The sequence below is a fragment of the Pteropus medius genome, unplaced genomic scaffold (genome assembly GCF_902729225.1).
Source record: "Pteropus medius unplaced genomic scaffold, Ma_sr-lr_union100, whole genome shotgun sequence".
NCBI lineage: Eukaryota > Metazoa > Chordata > Mammalia > Chiroptera > Pteropodidae > Pteropus > Pteropus medius.
In genome coordinates, this window is record NW_024349802.1 from 15,926,979 (window position 1) to 15,943,580 (window position 16,602).

At 46.7% G+C, this 16,602-nt stretch overlaps 1 protein-coding gene across 2 annotated transcripts in view; it reads right to left on the minus strand.

Annotated features, from left to right (window-relative positions):
• Positions 1–455: 455 nt before the first annotated feature.
• DPYSL3 (dihydropyrimidinase like 3) overlaps positions 456–16,602 on the minus strand; it is a 99,039-nt gene continuing 82,892 nt past the window's right edge. The window contains exons 8-14 of one of the 2 annotated variants that reach the window (XM_039836467.1): positions 14,847–14,967; positions 10,776–10,932; positions 9,984–10,125; positions 8,790–8,960; positions 7,445–7,624; positions 4,624–4,786; positions 456–3,685 (exon numbers count right to left, since the gene is read on the minus strand). In XM_039836467.1, coding sequence (XP_039692401.1) covers positions 3,597–3,685; positions 4,624–4,786; positions 7,445–7,624; positions 8,790–8,960; positions 9,984–10,125; positions 10,776–10,932; positions 14,847–14,967 — 1,023 coding nt within the window. In that variant the 3' untranslated portion in view covers positions 456–3,596. The remainder of the gene's footprint in view (positions 3,686–4,623; positions 4,787–7,444; positions 7,625–8,789; positions 8,961–9,983; positions 10,126–10,775; positions 10,933–14,846; positions 14,968–16,602) is intronic. The other variant, XM_039836468.1, reaches the window with a different exon arrangement.

The window sequence follows — 16,602 nt, forward strand, 5'->3', positions numbered from 1 at the left end:
TTTGGAACATGCTTAGTTTGAGTTTTCTCAAAGTCCAGGCTTAGGAAGGAGCAATGCTTAAGGGGATGACAAATGACAATGACAACCATAACACAACTTAGGATCTGTTTAGGACTCACCTAGATTTAATCCCAAACGGCAATGCCTTTTACACTAATACTGAATTCGATGATACATAGATAAAACTTTGGTCATTCCCCAAAGTTTCAATAATGGTCATCAAACTCGGTGGCCAAACAGAAACTCAACCTTAACTGAAAAGACAGAAACTCCCCCAATATTTTCGGGATAACTCTGTTTTCATCAGCTCTGCCCTCCTTCCTATGTCAGTTTTACTGTCCAATTTTAACACTTAAGGTGAAAAGGCATGTCACACACAGAAGGAAACTCAACGACATCTGTGATTTCATAGTTATTTTAATAACCAGGTTTACATTAACAGTCACTTAATGAACTTTTTTTTTTTTTTTTTAATCTTAGCTAAACTCAAAACACAGTTTTCTTCACGGTTCAAACCAAACAGCTCTTCACATTCCAGAGCTGCCCCACAGCTACCACAGATCACAGGGACATTTACTGTCTGTTCATAGTCACCAGACACAGAACTGAACACACACACGCCATTTTCCAAAGAGGGAACTTACACCGAATGCTGGCTGCCTGGACGGCCCATGTGTCCCTCTGGGGCTTGAGCTGGAGCTTTCCAGGGGAGAAGGCCTGGAAAGCTTGTGGGACTCTCATCACCCTATTGGGAAGGGCTTCTCAGGGTGAGCAGAAAGTCCAGACTTAGGATTGAGGCCCTTAGGACAGAGCGTGATTCTCTGGGTGTAGTCACAAGGAAAAAGCTCAACGGATGACTGGACTCTGAAGAAAATGTATTTTTGGGATGATTCTGACATTTCCGTTTTTAGAAAATTTAGAAGAAATATCTCCATTGGGGTGGCTGATTTAACAGTTCCAGATCCCTTCTCAACTACCCAACTACCCAAGACCGTGGCCTTCCCAGACAGCACCCTCGTTGATTGCCATGTGGGTTTAGAAACAACGTGAGAAGCTTGGCAAGGTGTGGCATCCTTAGAGAGGGGCCGAGACATGAGACAGCAAAAGGGAGCTTAGGAGGAAGACAGAAGACTCAGCACACCCTCCCATAGCTGGATGAGGTGCCAGTGAATTCTGAGACGCCCAAGATTTGCTGTTAGGTTCTCTTCCGGAACCCTGCGTGGGGCTCTTCGATGTGTCTTATGGAACAGGACAAATTTGAATAGAAATTTTAACTTAAGGAGCAAGAAACCAGAAATCGAAGTCAAGAAAATAGTGGGAATGTTCTTGGAATTCTCAGGAATTTCTATGCTTGGAAAGTTACTAATAGTAAGTAAAGAAAGGGAGGCTCTGTCAGGTCATGCTGCTGCCTATCACCAAGGCCTTAGGAAGCTGTTTTCTACAGCATGGAACGTGTCGGTAGAATATAACGTTCTGGATGAATGTTTCATTCAGAAGTCCCAAATGCAACCAACTGGGCCATGGCACAGGAAGGTCATGAAGGGATGGGTTGGACGCAGGGGCTGGTAACAGTCGCCAGTGGTACATCAGTGGGCACTCCGACTAGTTATTTACGTGTCTTTTCCTCCATCTGGTGGTTATGGCTGGTACTGCAACATATTCTAACGCATAGCGCAGCCACTGAGGTATATAGAATATGCTTCCCAAATGACAAGCTCCCTCTGTCTGCAAAACTGTCACTCCCAGACTGCAATAGGCCCCCACATCTGTGGGTTATAAACCAAGAGGTACAGTCACCCTTCGTTTAAGTTTCCTTAGAATAAAGGCACCATGAAAAAGCCCTAAAAGTAGCAAGATTCCTTCTTTTGATAGGAAATAATCTCTTTCATGATTAAAACAAAAATTAGCTTGCTAAGGGAGATCCTATTCCTTGGCTATTTTCAAATGCCTCATTGGCCACGTATTCCCTTTTCTCTGGCCCTCAACATAAAACCTTCAGTAAAAGATACCGGTTTCTCCTGAAAACCTGAATGGTGTTTGGGGGAGAAACACCTGCTCTTCTCTCCAAAGTACTTTGTACACAGGGGTGTGGATTCCGCCAGCTGGATCACCCAACACAGAAGTCTGATCCCAGGTTGAATTGAATTTTCCTGCGTATGGGCCTCTTAGTTCTATAGATCTGATCTGGCTCAAAGAACTTGCTCTAAAATTGAATTTTTCAGAAGCGGCAGAATAAGGACATGGACATTCAGCTCTGACAGACAAGGCAGAGGCAAATGCTCCTCGCTAACTACCTTTCTGTGCCATGTCACAAAGGCTGCATGTGACTGCCACCGCTTTGGGAGACTTTGGTACCAAAACAAACGTTCCCCCAAAGGCTGTGCTAGCAGAAGGGGAAACAGATGGCTCAGGACTGAAAACTAGAACCTTGGCCACAGAACGTGCTGCCTCTGCTCCAGACGAGCTTCCCCAAACCCCTGCCTGACTCCCCTAGAAGCTGAGACCTATTTGCACTAAAAGTTAAGGAACACGTAAGAAAAGAAAATTCGGACAACAACAAAAATCCCGTCATGGCTGCACCCGGATCTCAGGAGATCCAGAGTCACTCTCTCACCACCGGCGCCATCTCAGCTCCACTCCTAACTCCGGGATGCCAGAAGCACGCTGCTCTTCCGGCTTTGCAAAGACAGATGAATGGAAGGTGATCTCCAGCACGTGTTCGGAGGGAGGTGTTATTTAAGTGCGGCTGCCCTGCCCCACCCTGAGGGCCTGTGCTGTGCTCCCAGCTGTTGCCTTTTTAAGAGCACCAAAGAGACGGGAAGGCAAGAGAAGGGTCTTTCCTCTCTCCTCTCTTCCTTCCCAGCCCGAGAAAGAGAAGAATTTGAAAGCACCACTGAGAAAGAGGCCCGACCAAACACCGGCACGACCAAGCGGGTGGAAGCAATGATTGGGTTTTGGTGTTTTAATAAAACGTTCAAAGGAATAAAATCTATGAAGAGAGGACGTGACAAAGTCCGGAACCTAAAGACCACCTGCCTTCTCTGCAGACCCCAGGGGACTGTGATGAAGTGACAGCTGCCCCAAGGGGCCATCTTCCATGGAAATAAATGTACTTCATTAACACAATACACAAGACCCCTTAAGCTCACCCACCCGCCCCCTGCCCCCCTTACATACCCTACCCCAGCCCCGCTGAGCCCTCCATCTTGCTCTGGGCTCCCACCACCCACTCACCCCAAATAACTGTGTCCCTTTTGTTCATTTTCCTGACATCCAGCTTTGTCTGTCCCCTTGTCTTAAGATGCAGCACTACACACGCTCTCAACACTATATAGCAGACTCTTTTACCTTAGTGGCCTGATTGCATGCATGCAAATGGGGGGAGGAGTCAACCAAATCAAGGCTAGGCACAGACAGAAAACAAAGCAATTTTCGTAAAGCTAGGCAAGCGAGCGTAACATTGGAGAAACATAAGGCTTGAGGCTTATTGATTCTTTAGATCGCAACTGTTTTCGCTTTCCTTCTTAAATATCGGTGTACCATTTTGGCTTCAAAAAATCTCTTGCTGCTTCTGCCCCTCTTTGGGAAGGGGTGGCTTAACTCAGAGATGTGATGTTAGAACGGCCTCCAGGGGGCGCCACGATACGCTTGCTGGCGGAGCGGACCCCTTCGTCCACTTGGGTGCCTGCCGTTGGCAATCAATTCCCAGGGAGACAAGAGAGAAACTGGATTAATTTTAAGACTTTAAGATATTACGTGCTTTTCTGCCCTCATCTCCCAAGAAACTTCCATTCTAGTCTGTCAGGTATTCTAGACTTTTCATACCCACCCTCTAGAAAAATCTCCGTCTGCCAGGTGAAGCCAGGTTCTTATCTAGATGTCATTGGACCCTCAGCATCATGACACGGATAATAAACAGAACAATGGGGGTGATAAGAAAAATAGCTGCTTACATTCACCATAACAAGCCATATTTTAAGTGTTCCTCAGATTATCTCACTCAGTCCTCACCAGTATCCTGAGAAAGAGGTACTGCCATCAGCCCATGGGCAGAGGAAGTGATGGAGACTATCAGGGGTTAGGCACGGTGATGGAGTGGTGACGGATGGGCCCCGCAGCCCCAGCACGAAAGGAAGCATCGACGTGCCTTATGGCCACTCAGAAAGGAGCTGCTAAAAGCTTAGGGGTTAGGGTAGCTAGGGAGCAATAGAAAATGGCAAAAATTCTGACAAAAATTTCTGCAACTAGCATAATGGGACCTCTGGCCACATCGCCTCAAAACTTCTAGGCTTTTCCTTTTGCCTTCCTCCCCTAGGTATGTCTCCCTACCTGGTTTATTCCCTGTTGTCCTGTTTCTCCCATTCTTTACTCCCCATCAACCAAATCAAGGCTAATCTAGGCAGACTTGGTGATCATTTACACTTGATCCTTAACCTGACTGAGTGGTATCTCGCTATCCCAATGGGACCTCTTTTTAATTCAGCAAACCTTCCAGCTTGTCAACTAACCACCACCCTAAAAGTGGGCCACGATCACCCGCCAGACTCTGAGCCCTGCTCTTCCCCTTTCCCTCTTCCTTCCTCCCTTTCCCACTCACGGTCACCCTCAGCTTATCTGGCTCACCCGACAGGCTGAATCCGGACTGGTGGAGGTTCCTCACGGGTGGGTTCGGCCGCGTGGGAGAGCCCCGGGTGGAGCCCGCCGGGGTGCCCGCCTTGGGCGTGGTGGTCAGGTCGAACACGGGCCCATCGTACATGCCCCTCGGGACCGCGTGCAGGTCTGCCATCTGCGGCAGAGAAAGGGCGTCACCAAGTATTCCCACAACAGTGACGGGTCTGCTCTAGGTAGCACAAATGTATTAGCGAACTAAGCGTGTGTAGTGGAGCCAGATAATAACAATATTATTTTAAGGGAAGGAGACATAGTGTCAAATAAAGTGGAGTGTCACAATAGAGTGATGATGAAGGAGGCTGGTGAAGGTCTCTCTAAATAGGTGACCCTTGATCTTAAAGGAGCTTGTTATGGGGCCGGGGTTGAGGGAGGAGGCTTGGGGGGGGGGGGAATGTGGCTGGCAGCGTTCCCTGCAGAGGAAACCCATGGTAGAAATGTTAGGGAACAGAAGCGCCTGCAAAGCCGGAGCAGAGTGGGTGGGAAGGGTGGTAGGGTGAGATGAGATGCCCTGGGAGCTCCATCCTCAGGCTCCTCGGCACAGATCAGAGTCGTCAGGCCTCGGAATGAGCCTCCCGGCCTGATCCCCTGACCTCTGGCTATGGCTGTGAACTTGGCTTGGGACTGTGGAGCCAGCCAGTAATAGCACTCGAGGGATGCTTTGGGCTAGGCCTGGTGCCAGGCACTGGGGCTTATGGTCCCATGAAACATGATGACTCCCTAAAGGGGCTCCTGGTCTTTTAGACAAACACTGCAAGACCACCCAGTGGGTACAGCGGTACCCGTTAGAGCTGAGGCGATGAGGACACAACGCTGGAGCAGCCTGACAGCACAGGATGGCCCATCGGAAGGCTTCCGAGGACATCTGCCATAGAGGCTTCCTTCTCCTCTGCTAGTGACTCAGGTGCAGGCAGAGAAGCCAAGCTCATCAAATTTGCAGATGCTAATGATCCAAAACCTTGACCCACAATTCCAGATCATCGTCATTTCTTTGGGTCCAGATTCTAAGTCATGTTCATGGAAATAAAGAACTGATATATGGGAAGGTTGAGATTGATTTCCTTCCCTCTTAGGCCAAAACTTGAGTGTGGAATTTTGCTCCACACTATCCAACTTTAAAATGACCACTAATAAAGAGATAAGAATGGTGAAAGGACTTAAAACATTGTCATAAAATAAACAGTGGACGGCTACAGGGATGTTTAGACTAAGTGACAGATGACTCTGGAAACACGCAGATGCTCTAAGAGGCAGGTTGAGCTTGTTCCATGCAGGTGCTGGGAGCAGAACAGACCTGATTGGTTGACTTTAGGGAGGTCGATTTCAGCCCAGCAGAAGGAAGTGTATTCTCACAGGCAGAGCTGGTCAGCTACCTCATGAGATGGGGAGACTCTCTGTGTTGCAAATGTCCACACGGAGGCCGGACCACCTGTTACTGGGATCACTGGGGGTCTGGGAGTGGGGTGGGCACTCGGGTATTGAGTTTATATGAGCCTCTCTCTAATGGACATCATGATGTTTGCCTAGATTCCTGTCCCCAACCCCCAACATGTCATCACCACTGAAGACTCGTTCTCTCAGCTCCTGGGCGTGTTGGCAGCAGACGGTTCACAGCTGAGTCCTTCTCAAGAATGGCCCTCAGCTGAAGAGAGCCACCTTGCCAAGAAACAGTCCACATCCCATGGCTAGTTGGTAGGCTGGGGCTGGGGCTGCAGGGAGTGCATATAAAGGCCCAGACCCTTTTCAAGGACCAGCCTTGTTGGGGATGAGCCGAGGCCTTTGTTACAGCTGTTCCAGTCCATATTCTCCCTCTGCCCCATCCTGCTTCCGACATTGTGCCACAAGGGCAGATCCTGAGAGCAATCCCCAGGAAACTGCCTACTTGAAAATCTCTCTCCCAGAGCCTGTTTCCCAGGGAAACTGCTCTGAGACACTCTTTCTCCCCCTGACCTGCAGGAAGGCAGGGGGGATGGCTGTGGGCGGTCCAGGTGAAGGCAGGCAGGACTGCTTCCCCTGCATGGGCCCACAGTGACTTGCAGAGTGAGCCCCCTCTTCCTCTCCCCACCAGCTCCTCCATCCCACGTGCATGGATGACTGTGTCTCTTCTAACAGAGGAAGTCAGAAGCACGGTTCAAATTCCAGGATCCCAGGGCTGGTCTAACCCTACTTTGTGGAGCCCTAAGCTTACCTGAAAGTGACTTGGAGATTATGCGGGGGTAGGAAGGAAAGCTGAAGAGACGGAGTTCTGAGCCTCCCCCTAAATCAACTAGAGCTGTTTGGTTCGTAATATGTAGGTAGGTAGGTGGGTAGATATACATGTGTGTGTTAAACTGTCTGTCATAAATAAGATCTTATTTGAACCACAGAACTAGCTGAGTTAGAAGCATTTGCCCTTGTGGAGCAAAATGGATAGAGTGAAACAAGGAGGTGTGAGTGTAGATTGCTGGTTCTCACAGTACACCTTAAAGAGTAATTTATTTTTAAAAAATATTCACTGACAGTATTTTGAATTATTACAATTTTAAATTATTTTAAAGGAAAGCGATACAAAAATGGGAAAATATCACTTGCAAGAAACTTTCTTAGGCCCAAAAAGGTTTTGAAACCCCTTTTTATGGACATGAAATATTTGATTGTCCTTTGGGGAGAGATCATTGCCGTGAACTTCTTTGGGAGAGTCGGGAGCACACAGATCCCTCCCGACCCATGGTTACTATTCCTATGCCAGACAGGACACAAACCCTGTCCCCCCACCCCTGGCTCTGGGGCTTCTCACCTTCCTCCTGGCTTTTATGCGCTTGTAGACATAGTCGGAGAAGGGGCTGCAGGGGATGAAGCGGCCAGCCCCCTGGGTCACGTGCAGGCCGCCATCTTCCAGCATGATCTTGCCCTGACAGATGACCACCAGAGGGGCTCCACGCAGCTCCATCCCTTCAAAGATGTTGTACTCTGCAGCCTAGAGATGGGGTGAGGGACAAAGCCACGGGCATGGGCATGGGCATGGGGCAGGGAGAAAGAGGAACGCGTTCTCAAGTGCTTGGGATCCTGCCTTCAGTGTTACTAGAACTGACTTGCCAGCAAGCTGGGAAAAGCTTACAATGCATCCGCAAGCTTTCAGTGGGTAGAGGCCCCAGGGATAGATGCTCGCTAAGTAAAGGCTGGAATTCCTAGCAAAGAGAAGCATCCAGTCTTTAGTGAGGTCACCTATGGAAGTAAATATTGTCACTGGAAGTGTTCAAGGAGAAGCTGGATAACTAGCAGGACTTACATCCCCGCCAACCCGAAATTAAATAATGGCATGACACAATGTTTAAGCAAAGTCCATCCCCACTAAAAAATGGGATTTCTTCCTACTTCCTTAGTCACTCAACAAATGAGAAGCATCAATGCAAAAAGGTTAAGGGCATCAGTCTGGAGTCAGGTTGTCTGGGTTTGATTCCAAGCTTCACTATTTCCTTGCTGCCCAAATTATTTAATCTCTCTGTACCTCAGTTTCCTTTAAAATAGGGGCTACTGGTGGAAGACTGTTATAGAGATTGAATGAATTAAAAGCATAATGCCTGAAACTTAAGTGCTTAGAAAATATTAACTATTTTTACTCACGAGTATGAACTCCCTGTCTGTTAGGCACTGTGCTTTATTATCTTCCACCTGAAACTCATGAGGAATTCTGATTTTTTTCCCATTCTCTTTCCTTCTTGGCACAAGAAGGAAATAGCACTCCTTGCCCTTCTGGAGGAAGGTATGACCACGGGACTGGCTTTGGCCAATGTGGCGTGAGTGGAAGCAATGTCTTAAAACAGCTTTCAAAGTCAGTATACCACTTCCCATGTCCTGCCCCGCAACAGCCCCACCTCAGCAATCGTGGAAGCGTGTGTAGAGATGAGACCTCTATCAGCCTCCATCCTGAGTGACAATGATGGGCAGAGCCCCTCTGCTGACCCATTTTAGAAAACATGAGTGATAAATACACTGTTAAGGCTTTAAGTCACTGAGAACTGGGGTTATTGCAGCACATCCTAGTCTAAGCACGCTGGTACACCACATGCACACAACTCCCCTGACCGAGCTCCTTGCGTGCATTCTCCACCCTGCCCCACTCCCACCGGCCCCAGCCTTACCGACTGGTGGTTCTTGGCGGACACAATCTTTACAGCATCTGGATCCCAGATCACCAGGTCGCTGTCAGAACCCACAGATATTCTTCCCTTGCGGGGATACAGGTTGAAGATCTTGGCAGCATTCGTGCTAGTCACAGCCACGAACTGGTTTTCATCCATTTTCCCAGTGGCCTATTGAAATAAATACACTTTTTAAAAAATTTGTCAATGCAGGGCTTCTGAGCTCAGGGTCAGGTGACCACAATGGCTCAAAAATATAAAGAAAGGCTTCTAAGGTTGTGAGCACAGAACCCATCCAGCAAACTTCAGAATCAGCTGGGTGTCATGGTCACCCAGGCAAAATGGTTAAAATCATGGTTTAAGATGGAAGTTACTGTTCCTGAAGTGTGCATTTTTTCTGGTTATATGCACGTATTTACTGACTTTTACCCCTTCTAATTCCAAAAAGGATTATAGAGAGTTCACAGTAAAAAACAAATGTGATGATGAGCTCATTTTTTAGATATGTGTTTGTATTCACATGGGCATAGGATAAATATGGAAAAACCTCATCCAAAAGATAACAATGGTTATCCCTGGGGTGTGGAACTATGAGTAATTTTTATTTTCTTTTGTGTGTGTGTTTTTTGGTGGTTTCCAAGCGTTCTTTATTGAGAATGTATCATGTAATTAATAAAAATATTATTTTCAAACAATTCTAGAGTGTCAAGATAAACACATGCATACATTCAGAAACATATAACAATATAAAAAATAATAAAAAGACAATCTAAGTATGTAAAAGAGTCAATCTAAGTGTGTAAAAAACCTCCCACTTCTCGAAACAAAAAGGCTCGGTAAAGAAAAAAGAATTTAGTTTGAAATCTAGCTTGGAGCTTCCTGGTAGCCAAGAAGAAAAGGGGGAACATGGTAGATTACAAGGTGTAGATAAATGAGACATTAGATCCTATGCATTCTATTTAGCTTTGAAATAAGTATCTTTAGAGGTTTTAAAACTGAAAATGGAAATGTGACCAACTTAATAATTACTAATTTTAGTAAAATCTTTGGGAGAAACCTCCATTTGCATGGCTATTTTTTTGTCAGCTTCTGTGATGTTAACAAGGAAAATAAAACCAGGCCCTTTTGCCAGAAAACACTGATAGACAATCACTTGTGCATCCTGGCCCACCCTCGCATGACCTTGATCCTTACCACAGCCTTGTCCCAAATGACAGACATCCGCTCCTCTACCCCGTTGGTGCCCTCGGGAATGGCTGTGAAATTGTCCTTCCCAATTGCTTTCTGGGCGGTGCTGAAGGTGCAGTGGGCACTGCCAGAAAGCTGCAGGTCCCCACTGGCAAAGGAGAAAAACTCCATGTGAATGGCAGAGGTGACTAGGGATACCTTGGAGGCCCAGATTTGAGCACCTAGAGTCAGCATCTGGAGTGCCAGAGCTTGAGTTTGGATTCTTCCTCTTCTTCTTGACAACTATGTTAAGGTGGGTGAATTTCTCTAAAGCAAGCTTACCCCACATGGAAAATGAGCGGGGGAGAGGGGGTGACATCATCTCTGTGTTATAAAGTAGAAGGGACCCAAATGAATAATGAGACTGATCCAGAGAGGGTGGCAGCAAATGAGTCCCCCTATAATTTTGGTTAGGGGGTAAATAATTTAGTCTTTCTGACCTTCAGCTGTAATCTGTAAAATGGTTATGAAAGTCCCTCACTCATAAAGTTGTCATGAAGAACAATGAGATCGTGTGTGGTCTTACCCTAGGGCTTGGCACACAACGCATATCAACTGCTATTACCATTATTAATAGAACTATATAGTATTTTAAAAAATACAATGGAGGCGAGCCTGCTGTCTGTGCAGGGGAATTCTCGACGTCTTTCCCTCACTGCAGACTCTAGTCTAGCTGATGGATGGCCTGCTCCCATCCTCATCCCACCGGTTACGGGACGTTTCCACGCAATGCCTACTTGCAGGTCATTCTGCACCAACCTGGCCAGCAAGGAGTTGATGTAGTCAGGAGTGGTCGGGTCAGGACTCAGAGGTGGGGATGTCACAAAGGCAGCTGCTTTGGCCCAGTTCTTGCTCCAGTAATGGGTTCCATCTGTGCCGAGGCTAGCAGTGATGGGCTCGCCAAAGACCACGTTTCCTGCAAGGAGTAGGGAATAGGCACAGGGTTTACGTCAGCCCTGGACCAGTTTAGATAAATCATAGTCCTTTAGCCTACTCAAGGCTGTGGCTCTGAACTCAGCAGTCCTGGCTTCAAGTCGATGGTCCCACCTTTTCTAAGCCTCTGCTTTTCTAGCTGCTAAATTGGAACAATATTGTATTCCCCAGATTATAAGAAGCTATCGGTTGCAAGATGCAGTATAATTGTTCAAATTTTGAGGCAAATTAAACTCTGTGGCAAAAGAAAAAAATGTATACATTGATTATAAAATTCATCCTCATTTCAGAAATGTTAAAATGTGAAATAGACCTATCCTGGTATTAATGAAACAAAATGACGCCCACTTCTCAGACTTGCAAAAATAAAAGGATTTGGCATATGCAAAGTGTCTGGTACACAGGAGATGCTCAGCAAATTTGATTTCTTCATACCTCCTCCTCCTTCCTGTTGTAGAGGCCCAAAGGCCCAAATGCACCCATGTCACTGGGAACTGCTAGATCCTGCTGTTCCGAGGACATGCATTGGTTCCACAAAGTAAAATCTACTCCTGTGGCTGAGAGGTTCTTGTGATTTTTTTCTATCGTTTGTTACTCCTTAAGGCAAGGAGTGATTTGCTCAAAAACACCCAATAACCTGGGGTACATCAAAGATGAGGATAACTTCCTGGACCCTGTGTCTGGAATTAGGGACTTAAATGTCCCAACCAAGGAGAGGGGAGGAAGGATATTGGAAAATATACTAACCTAAGCTTTTGTTGTGCTTCTTAAAGAAGGGATAGTGATGCATAAGGCAAATGCTGTCTCTTAGAAGGTAGGGTGGTACCAAATTTCTCGGTATCAGAATCTTAAGCTACATATGGTCCATATAGCTCTGGATTTCTTTAGCTTTGGTCCTCCATCTTCCATATTCAAGTTCCCCAAAAGGTCGAAGTTTAAGAGGGCTCTATGGCCAGGATTATAAATAGGTTTTGCCTTGCTTCAACTCCTACTAATTGAATTTGGTTCCCAGATTTCTGTGTAGGAAAGAATTCTAATAATGCTTCTGGTCTCGCTAGAAAAGGCTCATGATTGATTTGTGATGTCTGCCATGGGCAAAGGAAGGAAGCAATAATAACGATTTATATACGACAGCCCTGCTCTTTGCAATGACAGTAAAAAGGATCTGCACATGACTAATGGGAATCTCAAGGACTCCCCCAAAATGTTTACCGAATTAAATCCTTTAAGGACGCAAAGTAATTAAGACATGAAAATCAAGTAAAGCACTCTAATACCATTAAGAGAAATACTGCCTTAAAAGTGGAAGAACTCTCTTTTTGTACTTTCTTTAGATGGAAGGGTAGAATAAGCAAAGGCTGTCATTCTGCCTGGGCGTGAATGACAGCTCTCCCAGCTGGGGGACCCTGGACGAGCTGTGTTTCGATTTCCTCATCGGAAAAATGGGGATAATAATACCTATTTCTCAGAGTTTTTTGAGAAGTCCACCTAATAAATTTAAAGTACATTGCATTATTGCATTTCACCTGATTGCACTGTGACGATATTGCATTTTTAAAAATTGAAGGCAAGACCCTCTCCACCAGCACAAAGATTACGACTTGCTGAAGGCTCAGATAATGGTTAGCGTTTTTCAGCAATAAAGTGTTTTTAATTAAGGTATTCACATTTTTTAGACATAATGCTACTGCACACTTAATAGACTATAATATAGTATAAACCTAACTGTTACATGCACTGGGAAACCAAAAAATTTGTGTTTCACTTGCTTCATTACAATATTCGCTTTATGGCAGTGGTCTGGAACCAAGCCCGCAATATCTCCGAGATATACCTGTATTTATCTCAGTGCAGGATACATGTTTGTCCTTCTTAAATTATAGATTCCTGATATTAATTCTGAGCAGCCATGCTGAACTGGTAAAGAGAACCTGGTGATTAAACTCACTGGGACTTACGGAGTAACCTGGTCAGGAGGGAAGATTGAACCCTGCTATACTCTGTCTTCCAGGTCTGAATGCTCTGGACTCTTTCTCTGAGAATGACAGTTCCTGAGATGTTTATTGGCTCCAATAGCAACAGCCAGTTTTTCATCACTGAAATAACGCTGCCCTTCCACCCTGCAGACCCAGCTGGACCAGTTCTCCTTGCCAGTGAAGCATGAGCCAGAAGGCGAAAGGTGAGGAATTTTTCAACATGAAGTTTAAAATAAGACCCAGCATATAATTGAAACACTTTGTCCTGAGGCCCCCCAGGTCATCCTAAAAACGGGTCCCAGACAAAATGTAGCCATCAGCGGCAGGTTAGAGAAGGCGAGCAGGGTAAGTGGTCATGGAAAGAGGTGTGGGGGTGTTCCTTATGCTCCTTTCTGTCTTTTCTTTTTTTTCTTTTTTTCTGCCTTTCTCCAGGAATGGGTAAGGAACACTGGACTGTTTTCTGGCTCTCACGCGATGACTCAGACCCTGTGGAGCAACCACACATGTCATGTCGAGACATTTAAAAGCTGAGAGAGAAAACAGCAGACTTACCATGAGCAGGGTAAGGCAGGAGGAGCCCCAGATTCTACCAGCTGGAAGGGCTATCAGACAATTAGGACAACTCCCCTCTGTAAAAAAGGGTCCCCTTTGCCAGAAGGCCAGGCCCTGAACACTCGGCCATCAGCATCAGCTGGGACTATTTTTAGCTGCCCCAGTCACTCACATCTGGAGCTTTACACACCAGTTCTGCGTGTGGTAGATGAATCATTCATCCTGGGTCTCTCCATTACCAGAATGGCCACCAGCCTACAACAGCAACGATTGTACAAGCGGCCCAGAGATTCCTCTTTCACGACTAAAACAGAGCCCTCTGCCTCCAGTTTCTCAACCACACTCTGTTCACAAAGGAGCCCATTAGTCTGCTATTAAGGACAAGAATTCAAAGCAGAAAGGAAAGCTTTAAAATGAGAGTGAACTTTAGCTTAGCAAGAGGTGAGCAAATGAAGCCCAAGTTAACAGCAGTGGAGGAAAGCAGCAGAGGGCAGGAGGGAATGGGGACAGAGCTCTGGGTCATGTGGCCGTGATGCCAGGCACACTTTGGAGACCCAGTCAGCCTCTTTCTAAAACAACCTGTGCTAATCTGTGTGGCTCAGGGTAGGGGTACCCTGCCCTGCTCCGGCCTTCAGCCCTGTCCAATCAATCTCACTGCCCCCAGAGCAGATACGGTTCAGGGATGAGCCCATGACCCCAAGCCACGGCCATCGCACTCCTGGGAACTTGGGCTTGAGCTGTTGGAAAAGATGTACTCCACCTCCTCATCATGTTCCCCACCAAGAATGGAGGACAATGGGCACCTCTTGGCATTTATTACTGTCACTGTTCATACTGAAAATAAAGCCAAGAGAGACCATCAGACTCAAGACAGGAATGAGAGTGACAGAGCCCTGATCTCATTGTTTAAACCCCTTCCACCTGGCCACGTCTGAAACACCTTCAACCAAGAAGTTACTTTTGCTTAAATCAGTTGGAGTTGGACCTTTGACTTCTGCATCCAATATTATCTTGACTAATATGTCCATTTAATAAAGCTTAGTTCCTGTGAATTGACAATCAAAGCTCAAAGAGAGGAAGAAAGATGAGTCACATCTCCAAGGAACTGATTCAAGCTGTGTCAAGACAGGTAAACCAGTTATCCTTCCTGAACCTCAGTTTACTCACCTGCCAAATGGGAGAAATCTGGGATCCTGCTATCCACACAGATATGGAAAAAAGCAAATGAAGCCCATTTGGCTAATGTGGACGAGGGGCTCTCCAGAGAGCAAGGCAATGAGCAAAACAGGCACCATTTATACAGGACATCCAGGGATGGGAGGACACACATGGAGCTTCAAGGCCCCGAGATCTTGGGAGCGCAAATCACCTTTTTTCCTGGCTTGTGAGATGAGGTCAGCTGCACTCTTGCTCATGACCTTCGTGACATAGAGAGGGCAGTTGGTTTGGCTGGCGATGGTGATGGCACGGAACACGGCCTCAGCTTCCAGCTGCAAAAAAAAAAAAAAAAAAAAAAAAAAGGTCTCCAGGAGTCAACAGGAAGAGGAGCCTCTCAAAGTTGCCCCTCCCCTGTCTCCACAAACTGGGAGCACAGTGCAGTGCAGAGGTTAAACGCCTGGACGATCTGAAGATGAATGCTGGGTAGAAGGCTCAGATTTAGTACCTCCCGGCTGTGTCCCTTTACTAGGTTTCTCAGAGTGTCTGCCCCTCTCCTGTGCAGTGGAGATCGGGAGAGGACAGCATAGAGTTGTATGAAAGCAGTGCCTGGCACACAGTAAGCACTGCATTGACATAGCTAGTTTTTCCTTGGCCAATTCTCCTCTTCCTGTGATTATCACAAAGCCCACGCAGTTGAAAGCCTTTGCTCCCTAGTCTTCCCACGGCAGATACTCTGGCAAAACACAATCCCAATACCAATATGTATAAAACAACCAGTGAAGGCTGTTAGCCATCACGCTTCCTCAGATCTTTTCCTGCAGCAAACTGGTGGTCAGTGATGGGTTAATTCCAGCGGGCATGTCTTATACTACTAATTCCTGGACTTCTCGGCACAAAGACTTCTTTTGCTGTGGATCTCCTCCATTCCACCCTCATGTAGAGTTCATGTTTTCAAAGATGCTAACCAGCCCACTTGCAGTTATTAAGTACGAAATAGTGAGTTTTCACTTACTTTATTAACAAATCAGTGTTTGAGAGCTCAGGCTTTCTTAAAGGACCTGGGTCTGAGTTCTGATTCTGCCATTTAGAAGTTGGGTGACCTCGGGTACCTTACACAACCTCCCAAATCCTGAATTTCCTTGTCTTTAAAGTGGGGATAATAATAGGATCTGACACATATGGCTGTTGTGCATATTAAAAGAGTTCATCCTTGTAAGGCCATCAGCCCACTCCTGGGACAAGGCCAGCGTTCCTAGAAGGGTGGCTATTGGTCTTGCTGATGGCAGCTTCTGACCGCTGTGTGATAGCCTGTGTTACTCGCCAAAGTTACTACCCAAGTTAGTCCAATTCGGCCCAGAGCAGAGACATTGGCATTTGTCCATTTGATCATTAAAAGGTTTTTTTTTTTTTGATGGATATGATGTTCTGGTTAGCCTCTTGTAGCCGGACCCTTCAAAAAAACACCAAAAATAGCCTGCAGACGCTCAGTGCTTATATAGTGCAAACCAATTATTGCCCGTGGTGAGTGTGGCTCAGCAGACAGACTCTAAGAGCTTGGCTGGTCCAGCTGACCCCCCCTGCACTATGTCCCACGTGGACGAGGTCCTGGAGGTCCCTGACCACAGGGGAATGCAGCCACCTTCCTGAACCACTCCACTGCTGGAGTGGCGTCGTGGGGTCTCTGAACAGCACCATCATGGTAGCTGAGTGTGCTGTGAACGGAGAAGGGGCAGGCTCCTCCCACGCCCCACCTGCCTCTTCACTCCTACGCTGACCACCCCAGCCGCCCTGGGACCTCAGTCCCGGCCCTTTGATTTCACTCCCTTGCAGCTCTGCAGGTTCTTCAGCACCTTGACAACATGACTATCTTTGGAAGGTTACATCACTTTCCAGCTTCACCCAAAAGGGCTTCCAGGGTTGTCGGGATCAGCAGCCAAGAGGCTTTCTACTAAAAAGGAGATGAGAAT